The 17752-nt window shown below is 45.2% G+C and overlaps 1 protein-coding gene across 9 annotated transcripts in view; it reads left to right on the top strand.

Moving 5' to 3' along the window:
- Positions 1 to 1944: 1944 nt before the first annotated feature.
- The window catches only part of fam114a1 (family with sequence similarity 114 member A1), a 79920-nt gene continuing 64112 nt past the window's right edge, over positions 1945 to 17752 (top strand). The window contains exons 1-2 of one of the 9 annotated variants that reach the window (XM_070870496.1): positions 1945 to 1965; positions 6054 to 6464. In XM_070870496.1, the coding sequence (XP_070726597.1) occupies positions 6066 to 6464 (399 nt within the window). In that variant the 5' untranslated portion in view covers positions 1945 to 1965; positions 6054 to 6065. Of the gene's footprint in view, positions 2041 to 2519; positions 2568 to 2972; positions 3094 to 3163; positions 3187 to 3221; positions 3439 to 3463; positions 3540 to 6053; positions 6465 to 17752 lie in introns of those variants that run through there. The other 8 variants (XM_070870475.1, XM_070870489.1, XM_070870468.1 and 5 more) reach the window with 8 other exon arrangements.

The following is a 17752-nucleotide window of genomic DNA, read 5'->3' as shown; positions in this document are numbered from 1 at the left end:
AAAAAATAGAGTATGAGAGGAAGCTTGCTAGGAACATAAGAACTGACTGCAAAAGCTTCTATAGATATGTGAAGAGAAAAAGATTAGTGAAGACTAATGTAGGTCCCTTGCAGTCAGAACCAGGTGAATTTATAATGGGGAACAAAGAAATGGCAGACCAATTGAACAAATACTTTAGTTCTGTCTTCACGAAGGAAGACACAAATAACCTTCCAGAAATACTAGGGGACCAAGGGTCTAGCGAGAAGGAGGAACTGAAGGAAATCCTTATTAGTCAGGAAATTGTGTTAGGGAAATTAATGGGATTGAAGGCCGATAAATCCCCAGGGCCTGATGGTCTGCATCCCAGAGTACTTAAGGAAGTGGCCCTAGAAATAGTGGATGCATTGGTGATCATTTTCCAACAGTCTATCGACTCTGGATCAGTTCCTATGGACTGGAGGGTAGCTAATGTAACACCACTTTTTAAAAAAGGAGGGAAGAGAGAAAACAGGGAATTATAGACCGGTTAGCCTGACATCAGTGGTGGGGAAAATGTTGAAATAGCAGCGCATTTGGAAAGCAGTGACAGGATCGGTACAAGTTAGCATGGATTTATGAAAGGGAAATCATGCTTGACAAATCTTCTAGAATTTTTTGAGGGTGTAACTAGTAGAGTGGATAAGGGAGAACCAATGGATGTGCTGTATTTGGACTTTCAAAAGGCTTTTGACAAGGTCCCACACAAGAGATTGGTGTGCAAAATTAAAGCACATGGTATTGGGGGTAATATATTGACGTGGATAGAGAACTGGTTGGCAGACAGGAAGCAGAGAGTCAGGATAAACGGGTCCTTTTCAGAATGGCAGGCAGTGATTAGTGGGGTGCTGCAGGGCTCAGTGCTGGGAGCCCAGCTATTTATAATATACATCAATGATTTAGATGAAGGAATTCAGTGTAATATCTCCAAGTTTGCAGATGACACTAAGCTGAGTGGCGGTGTGAGCTGTGAGGAGGATGCTAAGAGGCTGCAAGGTGACTTGGACAGGTTAGGTTTGTGGGCAAATGCATGGCAGATGCAGTATAATGTGGATAAATGTGAGGTTATCCACTTTGGTGGCAAAAACATGAAGGCAGACTATTACCTGAATGGCGGTAGATTGGGAAAAGGGGGAGTGCAACGAGACCTGGGTGTCATGGTACATCAGTCATTGAAAGTTGGCATGCAGGTACAGCAGGCGGTGAAGAAGTCAAATGGTATGTTGGCCTTCATAGCTAGGGGATTTGGGTATAAGAGCAGGGAGGTCTTACTGTAGTTGTACAGGGTCTTAGTGAGACCTCACCTGGAATATTGTGTTCAGTGTTGGTCTCCTAATCTGAGGAAGGACGTTCTTGCTATTGAGGGAGTGCAGCGAAGGTTCCCCAGACTGATTCCGGGATGGCAGGTCTGCATGAGGAGACACTGGATCGACTGGGCCTGTATTCACTGGAGTTTAGAAGGATGAGAGGGGATCTCATAGAAACATATAAAATTCTGACGGGACTGGACAGGTTAGATGCAGGAAGAATGTTCCCGATGTTGGGGTCACAGTCTAAGGATAAGGGGTAAGCCATTTAGGTCCGAGATGAGGAGAAACTTCTTCACTCAGAGAGTTGTTAACCTGTGGAATTCTCTACAGCAGAGTTGTTGATGCCAGTTCATTGGATATATTCAAGAGGGAGTTAGATATGGCCCTTACAGGTAAAGTGATCAAGGGGTATGGAGAGAAAGCAGGAAAGGGGTACTGAGGGAATGATCAGCCATGATCTTATTGAATGGTGGTGCAGGCTCGTAGGGCCGAATGGCCTACTCCTGCACCTATTCTCTATGCAGTAAATGCAGGACGGGGCCATTAGAGGGAGCAGCATGCGGCGACGGCAGTGTGCCACTTCAGGGGGCAGCGCGTGCTGCTACAGGAGGGTGACGGCTGATTGCAGTGCGGGCAGGTACAGCAGGAGCGGCGAGGTCGGGGCGAAGGAGCGGCAGAGTTTGTAGATGGTTGTGATCAGAGCCCAGGAGAGGTGTGAGTTCAGAAGAGCCGAGTGTCCAGGGGCAGCACGGGCGAGCCCACACTGCGATATGTGTGCGCACTAGGTCTGTGCAGCAGAGCTGGTCTCCAGTCGTCTTGGTTAATCCTTGCCACTGCACCAAGACCTAGCTCTGTCAAGCCCGTGTGGTGACTGGTGTGCAACGGTCACCCCACGTTAAAAAAATCCACGCACAGGCATCCTCCACCCTTCAAGACATTGTTCGGGATCTGGAATATTAGGTCCTTCATTGAAACACCTGTGAACTCATTCCTTTTCGGCGGGGAAGCGGGTCATCCTTGTGTCGAGGGACTGTCTATGATAATGATGACAATTAGGATCATGTAAAGCATCTTGGGATGTTATACTATGTTAACAGTGCTATATTAATGAAAGTTATTGTGTCAGATGACAAATTGAAAAGGCGTCACACTGCTTGGCTTTTGTGCTCTCGGAAGATCAGAAATATGTTGACTTCTGAGTTTGAAAGCGTCAACAGGTGACTAAAAGCTTGGACAAAGGTAGGTTTTCAGGAGCATCTTAAAGGATTAGAGCTTTAGGGGGGGAATTCCAGATAGGGCCCCAATGGTGGGGTGAAGGAAAACGGGATGCACAAGAGGCCAAAAATGGATGAATGCAGGGTTGGAGGTTACAAATGCAGGGAGGGGCGAGGTGATGGAGGGAGTTGACTCTTTATTGCACTAATGCAAACTTGGCAGTGACGCTGCAGCCTACAATACTAAGTGCCGAATAAAGTTATTCCCGGTCCCGGGGCTGACCCTGGATTCAGCGCGGGCTCTGCGTCACAATGGAACTCTGGAACCTCCCGCGGCCTGCCCTTCCAACTGTGGCGCTCGGTGCTGCTGAACCGCCGAGCCGAGCCCAATTGGCTGGGTCACTCCTTTCCGGTGGGCCGCGCTGTGCTGAGCAGAAGGTTCCGGCTCCAGGATGGGTCTTTGCTGTCGACGTGGCGGCGCCGAGAAGGGTGGAGAGCGAGAACGAGAACGAGCGCGAGCGAGCGAGCAGAAGCGGCGCGCGCGCGGACAGGTGAGTCTCGAGCACCGCCCCGGGGTTTGAAATCTAACCGGCAGCGTCAGGCGCGGGGCACAGTGTTCCCCCGCTGACACCGCACGGCGGCAGGTACACGGCTCAGCCCGGTGAAGCTCGCGACACGGCGGCCGCCCCCTTTAGTCCGCACGTTCCTCTCCAGGGGGTTAAAGTCCGGATTGGAGGAGTTGTGTACCCGAGCAGTTTACAGGGGAACTAAACAACCGACGCTGGCTGGATGGGCAGAAGCAAAGTCGCCCACTCTCACTCCCCGTGTATTGCTGTTTGCATCACTCACCTGCCGGGCAAGCGCTGCTCCTGTGCTGATGGTACCACAAAGTTCACGTCAGTTTTAAACTCGCTATGGCCGGGCTTTAGTGGTTTTCCTACAAATGACATTAAACAGACGAACAGGACATGTTCTGGGTCTGCCTTTATTATGATCGGTATAACTCCACTATTTAAAGAGTCAACAACAACAACTTGTATTTATATAGCACCTTTTTAACGTAGTAAAACGTACGAAGTCGCTTCATAGGGGCATTATCAGATAAAATTTGACACCGAGCCACATAAGGAGATATTAGTTCAGATGTTGGTCAAAGAGGTAACTTTTAAGGAGCATCTTAAAGGAGGAGAAAGGGGCAGAGAGCTTTAGGGATGGAATTCCAGAGCTTAGGGCCTTGGCAGCTGAAGGCATGACTGCCAGTGGTTGAGATTAAAATATGGGATGCTCAAGAGGCCAGAATTGGAGGAGTGCAGAGATCTCGGAGGGTTATTGGGCCGGGGAAGGTTAGAGAGATAGGGAGGGGTGAGCCCATGGAGAGATTTAAATGCAAAGATGAGCATTTTAAAATCAAGCATTGATGGACCACAGAAAGGGGAGCCAATGTAGGTCATCGAGCACAGGGCTGATGGGGAACAGGACTTGGTGCAAGTTAAGATATGGGTAGCAGAGTTTTGGATGAGCTCAAGTTTACGGAAGGTGGGACGTTGGCCAGCAGAGTATATGGGTAGTTGGGTCTGGAGGTAACCAAGGCATGGATGAGGCTTTCAGCAACAGTTGAGCTGAGGCAGGGGAGAGACTGGTGATACAACGGAGATGAAGGTAGGTGGTCTTGGTGATGTAGCGGATATGGAAGCTCAGCTCCGGGTCAAATAGAATGCTAAGGTTGCGAATAGTCTGGTTCAGCCTCAGACTGTGGCGAGGTAGAGGGATGGAGTCTGTGGCTAAGGAATGGAGTTTGTGGTGGGGATTGAAGACAAAGGCTTTGGTATTCCCGATATTTAAATGAAGGAAATTTCTGCTCATCCAAAAATAGATGTAGGACAAGCAGCGTGACAAATTAGAGGTAGTGGAGGGGATAATAGAGGTGGTGGTGAGATATAGCAGGGTGTCGTCAGAGTACATGTGGAACCTGACATGTTTTCAGATGATGTTGCCAAGGGGCAGCACATAGATGAGAAATAGGAGGGGGCCAAGGATAGTAGTGGTCTGGGGTGGAAAGAGAAGCAATTGTGGGAGATTCTCTGGCTACGATTGGATAGATAAGAGGGCAGCCCCACCCTGCTGGACATCTGAGGCGAGGTGTTGGAGGAGGATGATGTGGTCAACCGTGTCAAAGACTGCGAACAGGTCAAGAAGGATATGGAGGGATAGCTCACCATGTTCACAGTCATTTCTGACCTGGAGTTGCAGGAAAGATGGGCATGGATTTGGGAGGCAACAAAACATTCAAGGACTTTGGAGAGGAAAGGGATGTTGGAGGTGGGCCGGTAGTTTACAAGGACAGAGGGGTCAAGGTCATCAGAATTTATAAAAATTTCAGGTGGAAACATTTTACTACCAATTTCCTCCACTTTGCTCCTGGAACATGCCTATTACGTGGGCTCAAAGTATAAGAAAAGGTTTTGACAACCCATTATGTTGTGTCTATCCTCTTTCCGAGCGAGGATAGAGTGTCCTTGCCTCAAACAGGCACCAAATGTAAGGTGTCAAATGTGCTGCTTCTTCCCTGAGTATGTTAATCCCAAGGGGTGTTTTTGTACCAGGGGCATGTCGGGCTCCTGCTAATATCCTGGAGTCAAAAAACAGGCATTCAGGTGCAGGATGGGGAAGGGGTGGAGAGAAGATAGAGAAAGAGGAAAATTGACCCCTTGGTACCTTTTTATGTATCTGGATGTATTCAAGTAGTTATTGAGCAGACCCAAAATTAAGGGAAAATGTTTAGCATCAAAAGCTAGGTATTTTTTTATAATTTTACTTCTTTACTGTCGGCCAGTGGCTCAGTTGGTAGCACCCTCACCTCTGAGTCAGAAGGTTGTGGGTTCAAGTCCTCGTCCAGACACTTGGGCACAAAAATCTAGGCTAACACTCCATTGCAGTACTGAGGGGGTTCCGCACTGTTGCCAGTGCCATCTTTCGGATGGGACGTCAAACTGAGGCCCCATCTACTCTCTCAGGTGGATGTAAAAGATCCCATGGCACTATTTCGAAGACGAGCAGGGGAGTTATCCCCGGTGCCCTAGCCAATATTTATGTGTCAATCAACATCACTAAAACAGATTATCTGGTCATTATCACATTGTGGGAGTTTGCTGTGCGCAAATTGGCTGCCGCGTTTCCTACATTACAACAGTGACTACACTTCAGAGAAATAGTACTTAATTGGTTTTTCTTAAATTAATGTCCAGTTAACAAAACTATTCCTTGATGAGTTCTTCATGCACCACTTATGGATACCTTCCGGTTAGTTACCTGCTCTCTGAAGATGTCCATGGGCTAGTCCAACTGGCTATGGAATATTATGTGCCTGAGTTAGGGTGGAGATATTGGGGCACTTTTATAATTTTTAATGCATACTTATTTGTGTTTGAAATGCTTCAACTGACAGTACATTTGTTTGAGTGAGTTTAAGGGAATAAATGCGAGTGGTAATAATTAACATTTTATTTGATAGGTATGATTGGCAATGTCTGGGGCAGAGGATGACACAAGGGGTGATATTTCAGCTGCGGTGATGAGCCTATCTGTGGAAGATGGGTCCAGTGTGCCATCTGGAAATGGTGCTAAAATCCCAACCAATATAACATCTTCTCAAGTGAGTGATTCTTTGGAGTCTGGTCCCAGTCAAGTGCCAATTGACAATAGGAGCTCAATTCACCAAGACAGTGTACACCAGACTGGGGCTATAGATGAACCTATACAGAGTGGTCTAGTAGAAGACCCTGCAGCAAAAGATCCTCTGTTCACAGAAAATACATTTAAGAGCATACCTGCTGAGTGTAATGAAGCAGTAAGTCTTGAATCAGAATCCAGCAGACACCAGGTATTGGATGGACATTCATCAGCAGAGGAAAATGTTATTGAGGTATGTGGTACATTTGAAAGGTGATCATAAATAATCCGAATAAGATTAGTTCTCACTACCATGCAGGTTGCTAATGCCAGATTCTGTTTAGGTCACACTATATATAATATATTATGGTATAGTTGATTCTTACTACTTGTGCTTGCTTGCGAGCAGCTTGTTTCATGACCGCTAGAATGGTAATTTACCAATACTGATGACTGAATATTATGTAAACTGGGGCTGTGCCAATTATTTTATAATTATGCAATTAAATTATTGATGGAGTATTTTAATAAATACGATCATTGGTATGGTTAAATCTGCATTCAGTGCATGTATCTATATATTTAATAATGTTCTAAATTCTAGGCTAAATAACTCTTTAGCTAATAAAGGATTCCCATCTGGCCATTATGCTTTTCACAATATAGTAACAACTTAAAATATATATTATGGAGAATTGTTTGATGATGCATTATAAAAGTCTGTTTGGCTTGTATCTGATTTTGATCCAGTACATGAAGGTTTTTATATAAGCCCCAAATCAACAAGGAATTTCATGCATGTTGGGAATTATTCTTTGGGTTCTATATAATTATTGCAGATATTTAATACTTTTACAGAGATAAGTTATAGTAATTAAACAATACACAAGTAAGCAAACATTTGTCACTCCTGTTTATTTCCTTCTCTCTCAAAGGTAGATTGGATTATAGTTCTATGGGCTCGGCAACCCTTTATTACCTTGCCAGAGCATCCTTCATGTGATTTTAAGACCCTACGCACATAATCAGTTTGACACTTGAGTGCAGTCCTAAGGGGATGCTGCATTGTTGGAGGAGCCATCCTTTAGATGGGACATGAAACCAAGGACCTGTCACCCTGTTCAGATTGATATTAAAGATAATGTAGCAAAGAACAGGCAAGGAGTTCTCAAAGTGTCCTGGCCAGTATTCTTCCCAAAACAAAATGAACTGGTCATGCATCATCTTGTTGTTTTTGGGTCTTTGCAATATACAAAGTTGCTGCCATGTTTGTCCACATAGCTACAGTCACTGTACTTCAAAGTAAGTCATTGCATCTGAAGCACATTGGGATATCCTGATACATGTTAATTCAAGCACAAGGTCCTTTTTAGATGGCAAATGCTGGCAGATTATTTAACCATGGGTTAATCCAGTCTTAATCAAGCCTTCACTCAGTGTTTATTTTTATATTTTATAGAACGATTACTGGATAGCGATCAGGATAGAGAAGCCTGTCTTTTTTATTCCCCCTCTTTGCTGGCATAGACATGCTGAGGCCAATTGTGTTCCCTAACACTGACTGGCAGAATTTATTTTTCCAAAAATAATGAATTATACTGCTGGCTACAGATTACAGTTTTAACCATTGCATGTTCTAATTTGAATGTGTAATCACTTGTTTCCATTTGGGATCATTGGTAAAGTCTTACTGGTATTAGTTCTGACATTATCTGCAATATTCAGTCCTAGTTCTCTGGAGGATGGATTGCATGTACTTTACTGGTGGTAAATCATGAACTTTGCAAGCCACTTTCACTATGATGCACCTGTGGTGACCTAACAAGAATCAGGATATACAGAAGAGGTGCCGGGGCCAAAATTCAGGGTCTCAAAGAAACCCGTAAATGCCCGTTTGCAGCGGCCATTCTTAAAAATCGAATGACCGTCGCTTTGGAGTCAGCTGGCCAGCCCGACCTAAATTCAGGTCGGGGATTTCTCGGCCCGACCCCATCCTGCCCAAGTGGTTGCACCGCCAATTTTAATCAATAAAAATACTTACCTCCCAATATTCAGCTGAACTCGTCGATCCCCCGGCAGGTTTTTCTGCCCGGTGCACCATCTCTGCACTTTGTGCAGCCCTTGGGGAGGGCCCACTGCCGCGGCCGCAATGGGAACATTTTTGTTGGTCGACTTGCAGATCGACTGGCAAAATACTGCCCCCGGGTTTGGCCAGGCCGCCAACGGGCAGCCTGGCCGTTGGCTCGGCCGAAACCCTCCCTGGTGGCCCAACGGCCAAAGATTACAAAATTATAGAATCTCCTCTTTAACGGAGGGGAGAGAGCGTGGTGATGCATACGCGCTGTGACGTAGCCACGACTCCACCGCTGATTGACAGTGGCGGAGATCCCGACCAACCCATTTTCAGCCAGTCAGCCTGGCTTTCAGTCTAAGGCCCGCCCCCAGTACAAGTCATTTCCTGTGGGACTTTGAAAACATTTCAACGTCCTGAAAATGGCTCTAACTACCGTAACAAGGAGTCAGCGGTAAGTACCATTCTAAAAAGCATAGGTGCGCCAGCTTTCTAGCGCACCTGAATTTTGACCCCTCCAAATCTTATATTAATTTGGGTATACTTCATGCTACATTTATGTTTGCCTCTTTGCTCCTCTCCTCCTCCCAAACGCCACCTACAGTAGTTGTAAAGTAAAAGCTTCTCGGGAACCAACATCTTCTAAGTTTTCCACTTTTCACATTCAAATCAAGGATGTTTCACTTTTCATATTTAAATGGGATCACAGTAAATGCCACTTTCATCCCATTTTATGAAGAGAAGATAGAAATCTAATCTTGACTGCTTTCCTCCTATATCCTTGTAATTTGAATTTCATACTTCTAATACCTCATGTGAGAAAACTATGATCTTGATAGTCTTGGTATCAGCTAGTTGAAATGTGTACTCCAAGCACACATGGTCAATTGCCATACCTCATTTGGCATGAGAGTGAGGCTGTCTTTGGGCCTACTCCAGGTGACTAACTAGTTTTTTCTATATTTCATTTCAACAGGATAAGGCAGCATTATATTTAACTCTTAATGAGTTAGAAGTGGAATACAGATTTCATTTTGTGAATGTACATCCTATTTTATTCATAGAAATTTACAGCACGGAAGGAGGCCATTTCGGCCCATCGTATCTGTGCCGGCCGACAAACAGTTATCCAGCCTAATCCCACTTTCCAGCTCTTGGTCCGTAGCCCTGTAGGTTGCAGCACTTCAAGTGCACATCCAAGCACCTCTTAAATGTGGTGAGGGTTTCTTCCTCTACCACCCTTTCAGGCAATAAGTTCCAGACCCCCACCGCCATCTGGGTGAAGAAATTTCCCCTTGTATCTCTTCTAAACCTCTACCAATTACTTTAAATCGATGTCCCCTGGTTGTTGACCCTTCTGCTAAGGGAAATAGGTCCTTCCTATACACTGTATCTAGGCCCCTCATAATTTTATACACCTCCAATAAGGTAATTTCAGAATGGCAGGCAGTGACTAGTGGAGTGCCGCAGGGCTCAGTGCTGGGACCCCAGCTGTTTACAATATACATTAACGATTTAGATGAAGGAATTGAGTGTAATATCTCCAAGTTTGCGGATGACACTAAACTGGGTGGTGTTGTGAGCTGTGAGGAGGACGCAAAGAGGCTGCAGGGTGACTTGGACAGGTTAGGTGAGTGGGCAAATGCATGGCAGATGCAGTATAATGTGGATAAATGTGAGGTTATCCATTTTGGGGGCAAAAACACGAAGGCAGAATATTATCTGGATGGTGGAAGATTAGGTACAGGGGAGTTGCAACGAGACCTGGGTGTCATGGTTCATCAGTCACTGAAAGTGGGCATGCAAGTACAGCAGGCGGTGAAGAAGGCAAATGGTATGTTGGCCTTCATAGCTAGGGGATTTGAGTATAGCAGCAGGAAGGTCTTACTGCAGTTGTACAGGGCCTAAGTGAGGCCTCACCTGGAATATTGTGTTCAGTTTTGGTCTCCTAATCTGAGGAAGGACGTTCTTGCTATTGAGGGAGTGCAATGAAGGTTCACCAGACTGATTCCAGGGATGGCTAGACTGTCATATGAGGAGAGACTGGATCAACTGGGCCTTTATTCACTGGAGTTTAGAAGAATGAGAGGGGATCTCATAGAAACATATAAGATTCTGACGGGTCTGGACAGGTTAGATGTGGGAAGAATGTTCCCGATGTTGGGGAAGTCCAGAACCAGGGGACATAGTCTTAAGATAAGGGGTAGGCCATTTAGGACTGAGATGAGGAGAAACTTCTTCACTCAGAGTTGTTAACCTGTGGAATTCCCTGCCGCAGAGAGTTGTTGATGCCAGTTCATTGGATATATTCAAGAGGGAGTTAGATATGGCCCTTATGGCTTAAGGGATCAAGGGGTATGGAGAGAAAGCAGGAAAGGGGTACTGAAGGAATGATCAGCCATGATCATATTAAATGACGGTGCAGGCTCGAAAGGCCGAATGGCCTACTCCTGCACCTATTTTCTATGTTTCTAACCCTTCAGCCTCCTCTGTTCCAAGGAAAACAAACCCAGCTTATTCAATCTTTCCTCATAGCTAAAATTTTCCATACCAGGCAGGATCCTCGTAAATCTCCTCTCTACCCTCTCCAGTGCAATCACATCCTTCCTGTAATGAGGTGACCAGAACTGCACATTACTCCAGCTGTGGCCTTAGAGGTATTTTAGAAGAGTTGAAGCATAACCTCCCTGCTCTTGTATTCTATGCCTTGACTAAAAAAAGGCAAGTATTTTGCATGCCTTCTTCACCACTATATCTACCTGGCCTGCTACCTTCAGGGAGCTGTGGACCTGCACTCCACAGTCCCTTTGTTCCTCTACACTTCTCAGTCTCCTACCATTTAATGTGTATTCGCTTGCCTTGTTAGCCCTCCCCAAATGCATTACTTCACACTTCTCTGGATTGAATTCAATTTGCCACTGTTCTGCCCACCTGACCAGTTGATTGATATCCTCCTGCAGACTGCAGCTTTCTTCTTCATTATCAACCACACAACCTATTTTTGTATCATCTGCAAACTTCTTAATCATACTCCCAACATTCAAGTCCAAATCATTGATATATACCGCAAAAAACAATAGGCCTAGTACTGATCCATGCAGAACCCCACTGGAAACATGGGCTTTTACTTTCGTAACCAGTCTGCCATGTGGGACCTTGTCAGATAGTACTGTGGGATAGGACTACCCAAAAGTGACTATTGCAGCAAAACTGTAATATCATCATTAAAATAGAATTGGATAAATATTTGAAAAGGAAGAATCTAAAATGATAAGGGGAAGCAGCAAATAAATGGGATTAGAGTAAGTAACATAGGAACATAAGAAATAGGAACAGGAGTAGGCCATACCACCCCGCGAGCCTACTCCGCCATTCAATAAGATCATGGCTGATCTGATCATGGACTGAGCTCCACTTCCCCGCCTGCTCCCCAGAACATAGAAACATAGAAAATAGGTGCAGGAGTATGCCATTCAGCCCTTTGAGCCTGCACTACCATTCAATAAGATCATGGCTGATCATTCACCTCAGTACCCCTTTCCTGCTTTCTCTCCATACCCCTTGATCCCTTTAGCCATAAGGGCCATATCTAACTCCCTCTTGAATATATCTCATGAACTGGCATTAACAACTCTCTGCGCTAGAGAATTCCACAGGTTAACAACACTCTGAGTGAAGAGGTTTCTCCTCATCTCGGTCCTAAATGGCTTACCCCTTATCCTTGGACTGTGACCCCTGGTTCTGGACTTCTCCAACATCGGGAACATTCTTCCTGCATCAAACCTGTCCAGGCCCGTCAGAATTTTATATGTTTCTATGAGATCCCCTCTCATTCTTCTAAATTCCAGTGAATACAGGCCTAGTCGATCCAGTCTCTCCTCATATGTCAGTCCTGCCATCCCGGGAATCAGTCTGGTGAACCTTTGCTGCACTCCCTCAATCGCAAGAACATTGTTAAATCCAAGGAAGAGACATATAAATTGGTCAGAAAAAGCAGTTAACCTGAGGACTAGGAGAAATTTAGAATTCAGTAGAGGAGGACTAAGGGTTTAATTAAGAGGGGGAAAATAGAGTAGGAGGGGAAGCTTGCCGGGAACATAAAAACTGACTGCAAAAGCTTCTATAGATATGTGAAGAGAAAAAGATTAGTAAAGAAAAACGTAGGTCCCTTGCAGTCAGAGTCAGGTGAATTGAAAATGGGGAACAAAGAAATGGCAGACCAATTGAACAAATACTTTGGTTCTGTCTTCACGAAGGAAGACACAAATAACCTTCCGGATGTACGAGGGGACCGAGGGTCTAGTGAGAAGGAGGAACTGAAGGATATCCTTATTAGGCGGGAAATTATGTTCAGGAAATTGATGGGATTGAAGGCCGATAAATCCCCGGGGCCTGATAGTCTGCATCCCAGAGTACTTAAGGAAGTGGCCCTAGAAGTAGTGGATGCATTGATGATCATTTTCCAACAGTCTATCGACGCTGGATCAGTTCCTATGGACTGGAGGGTAGCTAATGTAACACCACTTTTTAAAAAAAAAAAGGGAGGGAGAGAGCAAGCGGGTAATTATAGACCGGTTAGCCTGATATCATTAGTGGGGAAAATGCTGGAATCAATCATTAAGGATGAAATAGCAGCGCATTTGGAAAGCAGTGACAGGATCGGTCCAAGTCAGCATGGATTTATGAAAGGGAAATCGTGCTTGACGAATCTTCTGGAATTCTTTGAGGGTGCAACGAGCAGAGTGGACAAGGGAGAACCAGTGGATGTGGTGTATTTGGACTTTCAAAAGGCTTTTGACAACGTTCCACACAAGAGATTGGTGTGCAAAATCAAAGCACATGGTATTGGGGGTAAGATATTGACGTGCATTGAGAACTGGTTGGCAGATAGGAAGCAGAGAATCGGGATAAACGGGTCCTTTACAGAATGGCAGGAAGTGACTAGTGGAGTGCCGCAGGGCTCAGTGCTGGGATCCCAGCTCTTTACAATATACACTAATGATTTACAATTTACATTAATGAAGCAATTTAGTGTAATATCTCCAAGTTTGCAGATGACACTAAACTGGGTGGCTGTGAGGAGGACGCAAAGAGGCTGCAGGGTGACTTGGACAAGTTAGGTAAGTGGGCAAATGCATGGCAGATGCAGTATAATGTGGATAAATGTGAGGTTATCCACTTTGGGGACAAAAACACGACGGCAGAATATTATCTGAATGGCGGCAGATTAGGAAAAGGGGAGGTGCATCGAGACCTGGGTGTCATGGTTCATCAGTCATTGAAAGTTGGCATGCTGCTACAGCAGGCGGTGAAGAAGGCAAATGGTATGTTGGCCTTCATAGCTAGGGGATTTGAGTATAGGAGCAAGGAGGTCTTACTGTGGTTGTACAGGGCCTTGGTGAGACCTCACCTGGAATATTTTCAGTTTTGGTCTCCTAACCTGAGGAAGGACCTTCTTGCTATTGAGGGAGTGCAGCGAAGATTCACCAGACTGATTCCAGGGATGGCTGGACTGACATATGAGGAGTGACTGAATCAACTGGGCCTTTATACACTGGAGTTTAGAAAGATGAGAGGGGATCTCATCAAAATGTATAAAATTCTGACGGGACTGGACAGGTTAGATGCGGGAAGAATGTTCCCGATGGTGGGGAAGTCCAGAACCAGGGGACATAGTCTTAGGATAAGGGGTAGGCCATTTAGCACTGAGATGAGGAGATACTTCCTCACTGAGAGTTGTTAACCTGTGGAATTCCCTGCCACAGAGAGTTGTTGATGCTAGTTCATTGGCTATATTCAAGAGGGAGTTAGATATGGCCCTTACGGCTAGGAGGATCAAGGGGTATGGAGAGAAAGCAGGAAAGGGGTACTGAGGGAATGATCAGCCATGATCTTATTAAATGGTGCTGCAGGCTCGAAGGGCCAAATGGCCTACCCCTGCACCTATTTTCTATGTTTCTGTGTTCTTCCTCAGATTAGGAGACCAAAACTGAACGCAATATTCCAGGTGAGGTCTCACCAAGGCCCTGTACAACTGCAGTAAGACCTCCCTGCTCCTATACTCAAATCCCCGAGCTATGAAGGCCAACAAGCCATTTGCCTTCTTCATCGCCTGCTGCACCTGCATGCCAACCTTCAGTGACTGATGTACCATGACACCCAGGTCTTGTTGCACCTCCCCTTTTCCTAATCTGTCACCATTCAGATACTATTCTGCCTTCCTGTTTTTGCCACCAAAGTGGATAACCTCACATTTATCCACATTATACTGCATCTGCCATGCATTTGCCCACTCACCTAACCTGTCCAAGTCACCTTGCAGCCTCTTAGCATCCTCCTCACAGCTCACACCGCCACCCAGGTTAGTGTCATCTGCAAACTTTGATATATTACTCTCAATTCCTTCATCTAAAACATTAATGGATATTGTAAATAGCTGGGATCCCAGCACTGAGCCCTGCGGCACCTCACTAGTCACTGCCTGCCATTCTGAAAAGGACCCGTTTATCCCGACTATCTGCTTCCTGTCTGCCAACCAGTTCTCTATCATTACATTACCCCCAATACCATATGCTTTAATTTTGCACATCAGTCATTGAAGGTTGGCATGCAGGTGCAGCAGGCGGTTAAGAAAGCAAATGGCATGTTGGCCTTCATAGCAAGGGGATTTGAGTACAGGGGCAGGGAGGTGTTGCTACAGTTGTACAGGGCATTGGTGAGGCCACACCTGGAGTATTGTGTACAGTTTTGGTCTCCTAACCTGAGGAAGGACATTCTTGCTATTGAGGGAGTGCAGCGAAGGTTCATCAGACTGATTCCCGGGATGGCGGGACTGACCTATCAAGAAAGACTGGATCAACTGGGCTTGTATTCACTGGAGTTCAGAAGAATGAGAGGGGATCTCATAGAAACATTTAAAATTCTGACGGGGTTAGACAGGTTAGATGCAGGAAGAATGTTCCCAATGTTGGGGAAGTCCAGAACCAGAGGTCACAGTCTAAGGATAAGGGGTAAGCCATTTAGGACCGAGATGCGGAGGAACTTCTTCACCCAGAGAGTGGTGAACCTGTGGAATTCTCTACCACAGAAAGTTGTTGAGGCCAATTCACTAAATATATTCAAAAAGGAGTTAGATGAGGTCCTTACTACTAGGGGGATCAAGGGGTATGGCGAGAAAGCAGGAATGGGGTACTGAAGTTGAATGTTCAGCCATGAACTCATTGAATGGCGGTGCAGGCTAGAAGGGCCGAATGGCCTACTCCTGCACCTATTTTCTATGTTTCTATGCACACCAATCCCTTGTGTGGGACCATGTCAAAAGCCTGTTGAAAGTCCAAATACACCACATCCACTGGTTCTCTCTTGTCCACTCTACTAGTTACATCCTCAAAAAATTCAGATTCGTCAAGCATGATTTCCCTTTCATAAATCCATGCTGACTTGGACTGATCCTGTCACTGCTTTCCAAATGCGCTGCTATTTCATCTTTAACAATTGATTTCAACATTTTCCCCACGACTGATGACAGGCTAACTGGTCTATAATTCCCCGTTTTCTCCCTTCCCTCCTTTTTTTAAAAAGTGGTGTTACATTAGCTACCCTCCAGTCCATCGGAACTGATCCAGAGTCGATAGCCTGTGGGAAAATGATCACCCATGCTATTTCTAGGGCCACTTCCTTAATTACTCTGGAATGCAGACTATCAGGCCCTGGGGATTTATCAGCCTTCAATCCCATCAATTTCCCTAACACAATTTCCTGACTAATAAGGATTTCCTTCAGTTCCTCCTTCTCGCTAGACTCTTGGTCCCCTAGTATTTCCGGAAGGTTATTTGTGTCTTCCTTCGTAAAAACAGAACCAAAGTATTTGTTCAATTGGCCTGCAATTTCTTTGTTCCCCCATTATAAATTCACCTGATTCTGACTGCAAGGGACTTACGTTTGTCTTCACTAATCTTTTTCTCTTCACATATCTATAGAAGCTTTTGCAGTCAGTTTTTATGTTCCCAGCAAGCTTCCTCTCACACTCTATTTTTCCCCTCCTAATTAAACCCTTTATCTTCCTCTGCTGAATTCTAACTTTCTCCCAGTTCTCAGGTTTGCTGCTTTTTCTGGCCAATTGTTGTGCCTCTTGGATTTAACACTCTCCCTAATTTCCCTTGTTAGCCATGGTTGAGCCACCTTCTGCGTTTTATTTTTACTCCAGACAGGGATGTAGAATTGTTGAAGTTCACCCATGTGATCTTTAAATGTTTGCCATTGCCTATCCACTGTCAACCCTTTAAGTATCATTTGCCAGTCTATTCTAGCCAATTCATGTCTCATATCATCGAAGTTACCTTTCCTTAAGTTCAGGATCCTAGTCTCTGAATTAACTGTGTTACTCTCCATCTTAATAAGGAATTCTACCATATTATGGTCACTCTTCCCCCAAGGGGCCTCGCACAACAAGGTTGTTAATTAGTCCTTTTTCGTTACACATCACCCAGTCTTGGATGGCCAGCCCTCTAGTTGGTTCCTCAACATATTGGTCTAGAAAACCATCCCTAATACACTCCAGGAAATCCTCCTCCACTGTACTGCTACCAGTTTGGTTAGCCCAATCTATATGTAGATTAAAGTCACCCATGATAACTGCTGTATCTTTATTGCACGTATCCCTAATTTCTTGTTTGACGCTGTCCCCAACCTCACTACTACTGTGGTGGTCTGTACACAACTCCCACAAGTGTTTTCTGCCCTTTGGTATTCCGCAGCTCAACCCATACAGATTCCACATCATCCAAGCTAATGCCCTTCCTTACTATTGCGTTAATTTCCTCTTTAACCAGCAACGCTACCCCACCTCCTTTTCCTTTCTGTCTATGCTTCCTGAATGTTGAATACCCCTGGATGTTGAGTTCCCAACCTTGGTCACCCTGGAACCCTGTCTCTTTAATCCCAATTATATCATATTCGTTAATAGCTGCTTGTGCAGTTAATTCGTCCACTTTATTACGAATACTTCTCTCATTGAGGCACAGAGCCTTCAGGCTTGTCTTTTTAACACACTTTGTCCCTTTAGACATTTACTGTAATGTGACCCTTTTTGATTTTTGCCTTGGGTTACTCTGCCCTCCACTTTTTCTTTTCTTCTTTCTATCTTTTGCTTCTGCTCCCATTTTACTTCCCTCTGTCTCCCTGCAGAGGTTCCCGTTCTCCTGCCATATTAGTTTAACCCCTCCCCAACAGCACTAGCAAACACTCCCCCCAGGACATTGGTTCCGGTCCTGTCCGGTTTGTACTGGTCCCACCTGCCCCCAGAACCGGTTCCAATGTCCCAGGAATATGAATCACTCCTCAAGCCACGTATTCATTTTAGCTATCCTGCAGTTCTTACTCTGACTAGCACGTGACTAACCCCTTATCCCTTATTGTTTAAGAAACTGTCTATTTCTGTCTTAAATTTATTCAATGTCCCAGCTTCCACA

The sequence above is a fragment of the Pristiophorus japonicus genome, chromosome 2 (genome assembly GCF_044704955.1).
Source record: "Pristiophorus japonicus isolate sPriJap1 chromosome 2, sPriJap1.hap1, whole genome shotgun sequence".
In the NCBI taxonomy this organism is placed as follows: Eukaryota; Metazoa; Chordata; class Chondrichthyes; family Pristiophoridae; genus Pristiophorus; species Pristiophorus japonicus.
The sequence above is the reverse complement of the archived record's forward strand: the minus strand, read 5'-3'. Positions and strand labels throughout refer to the sequence as shown.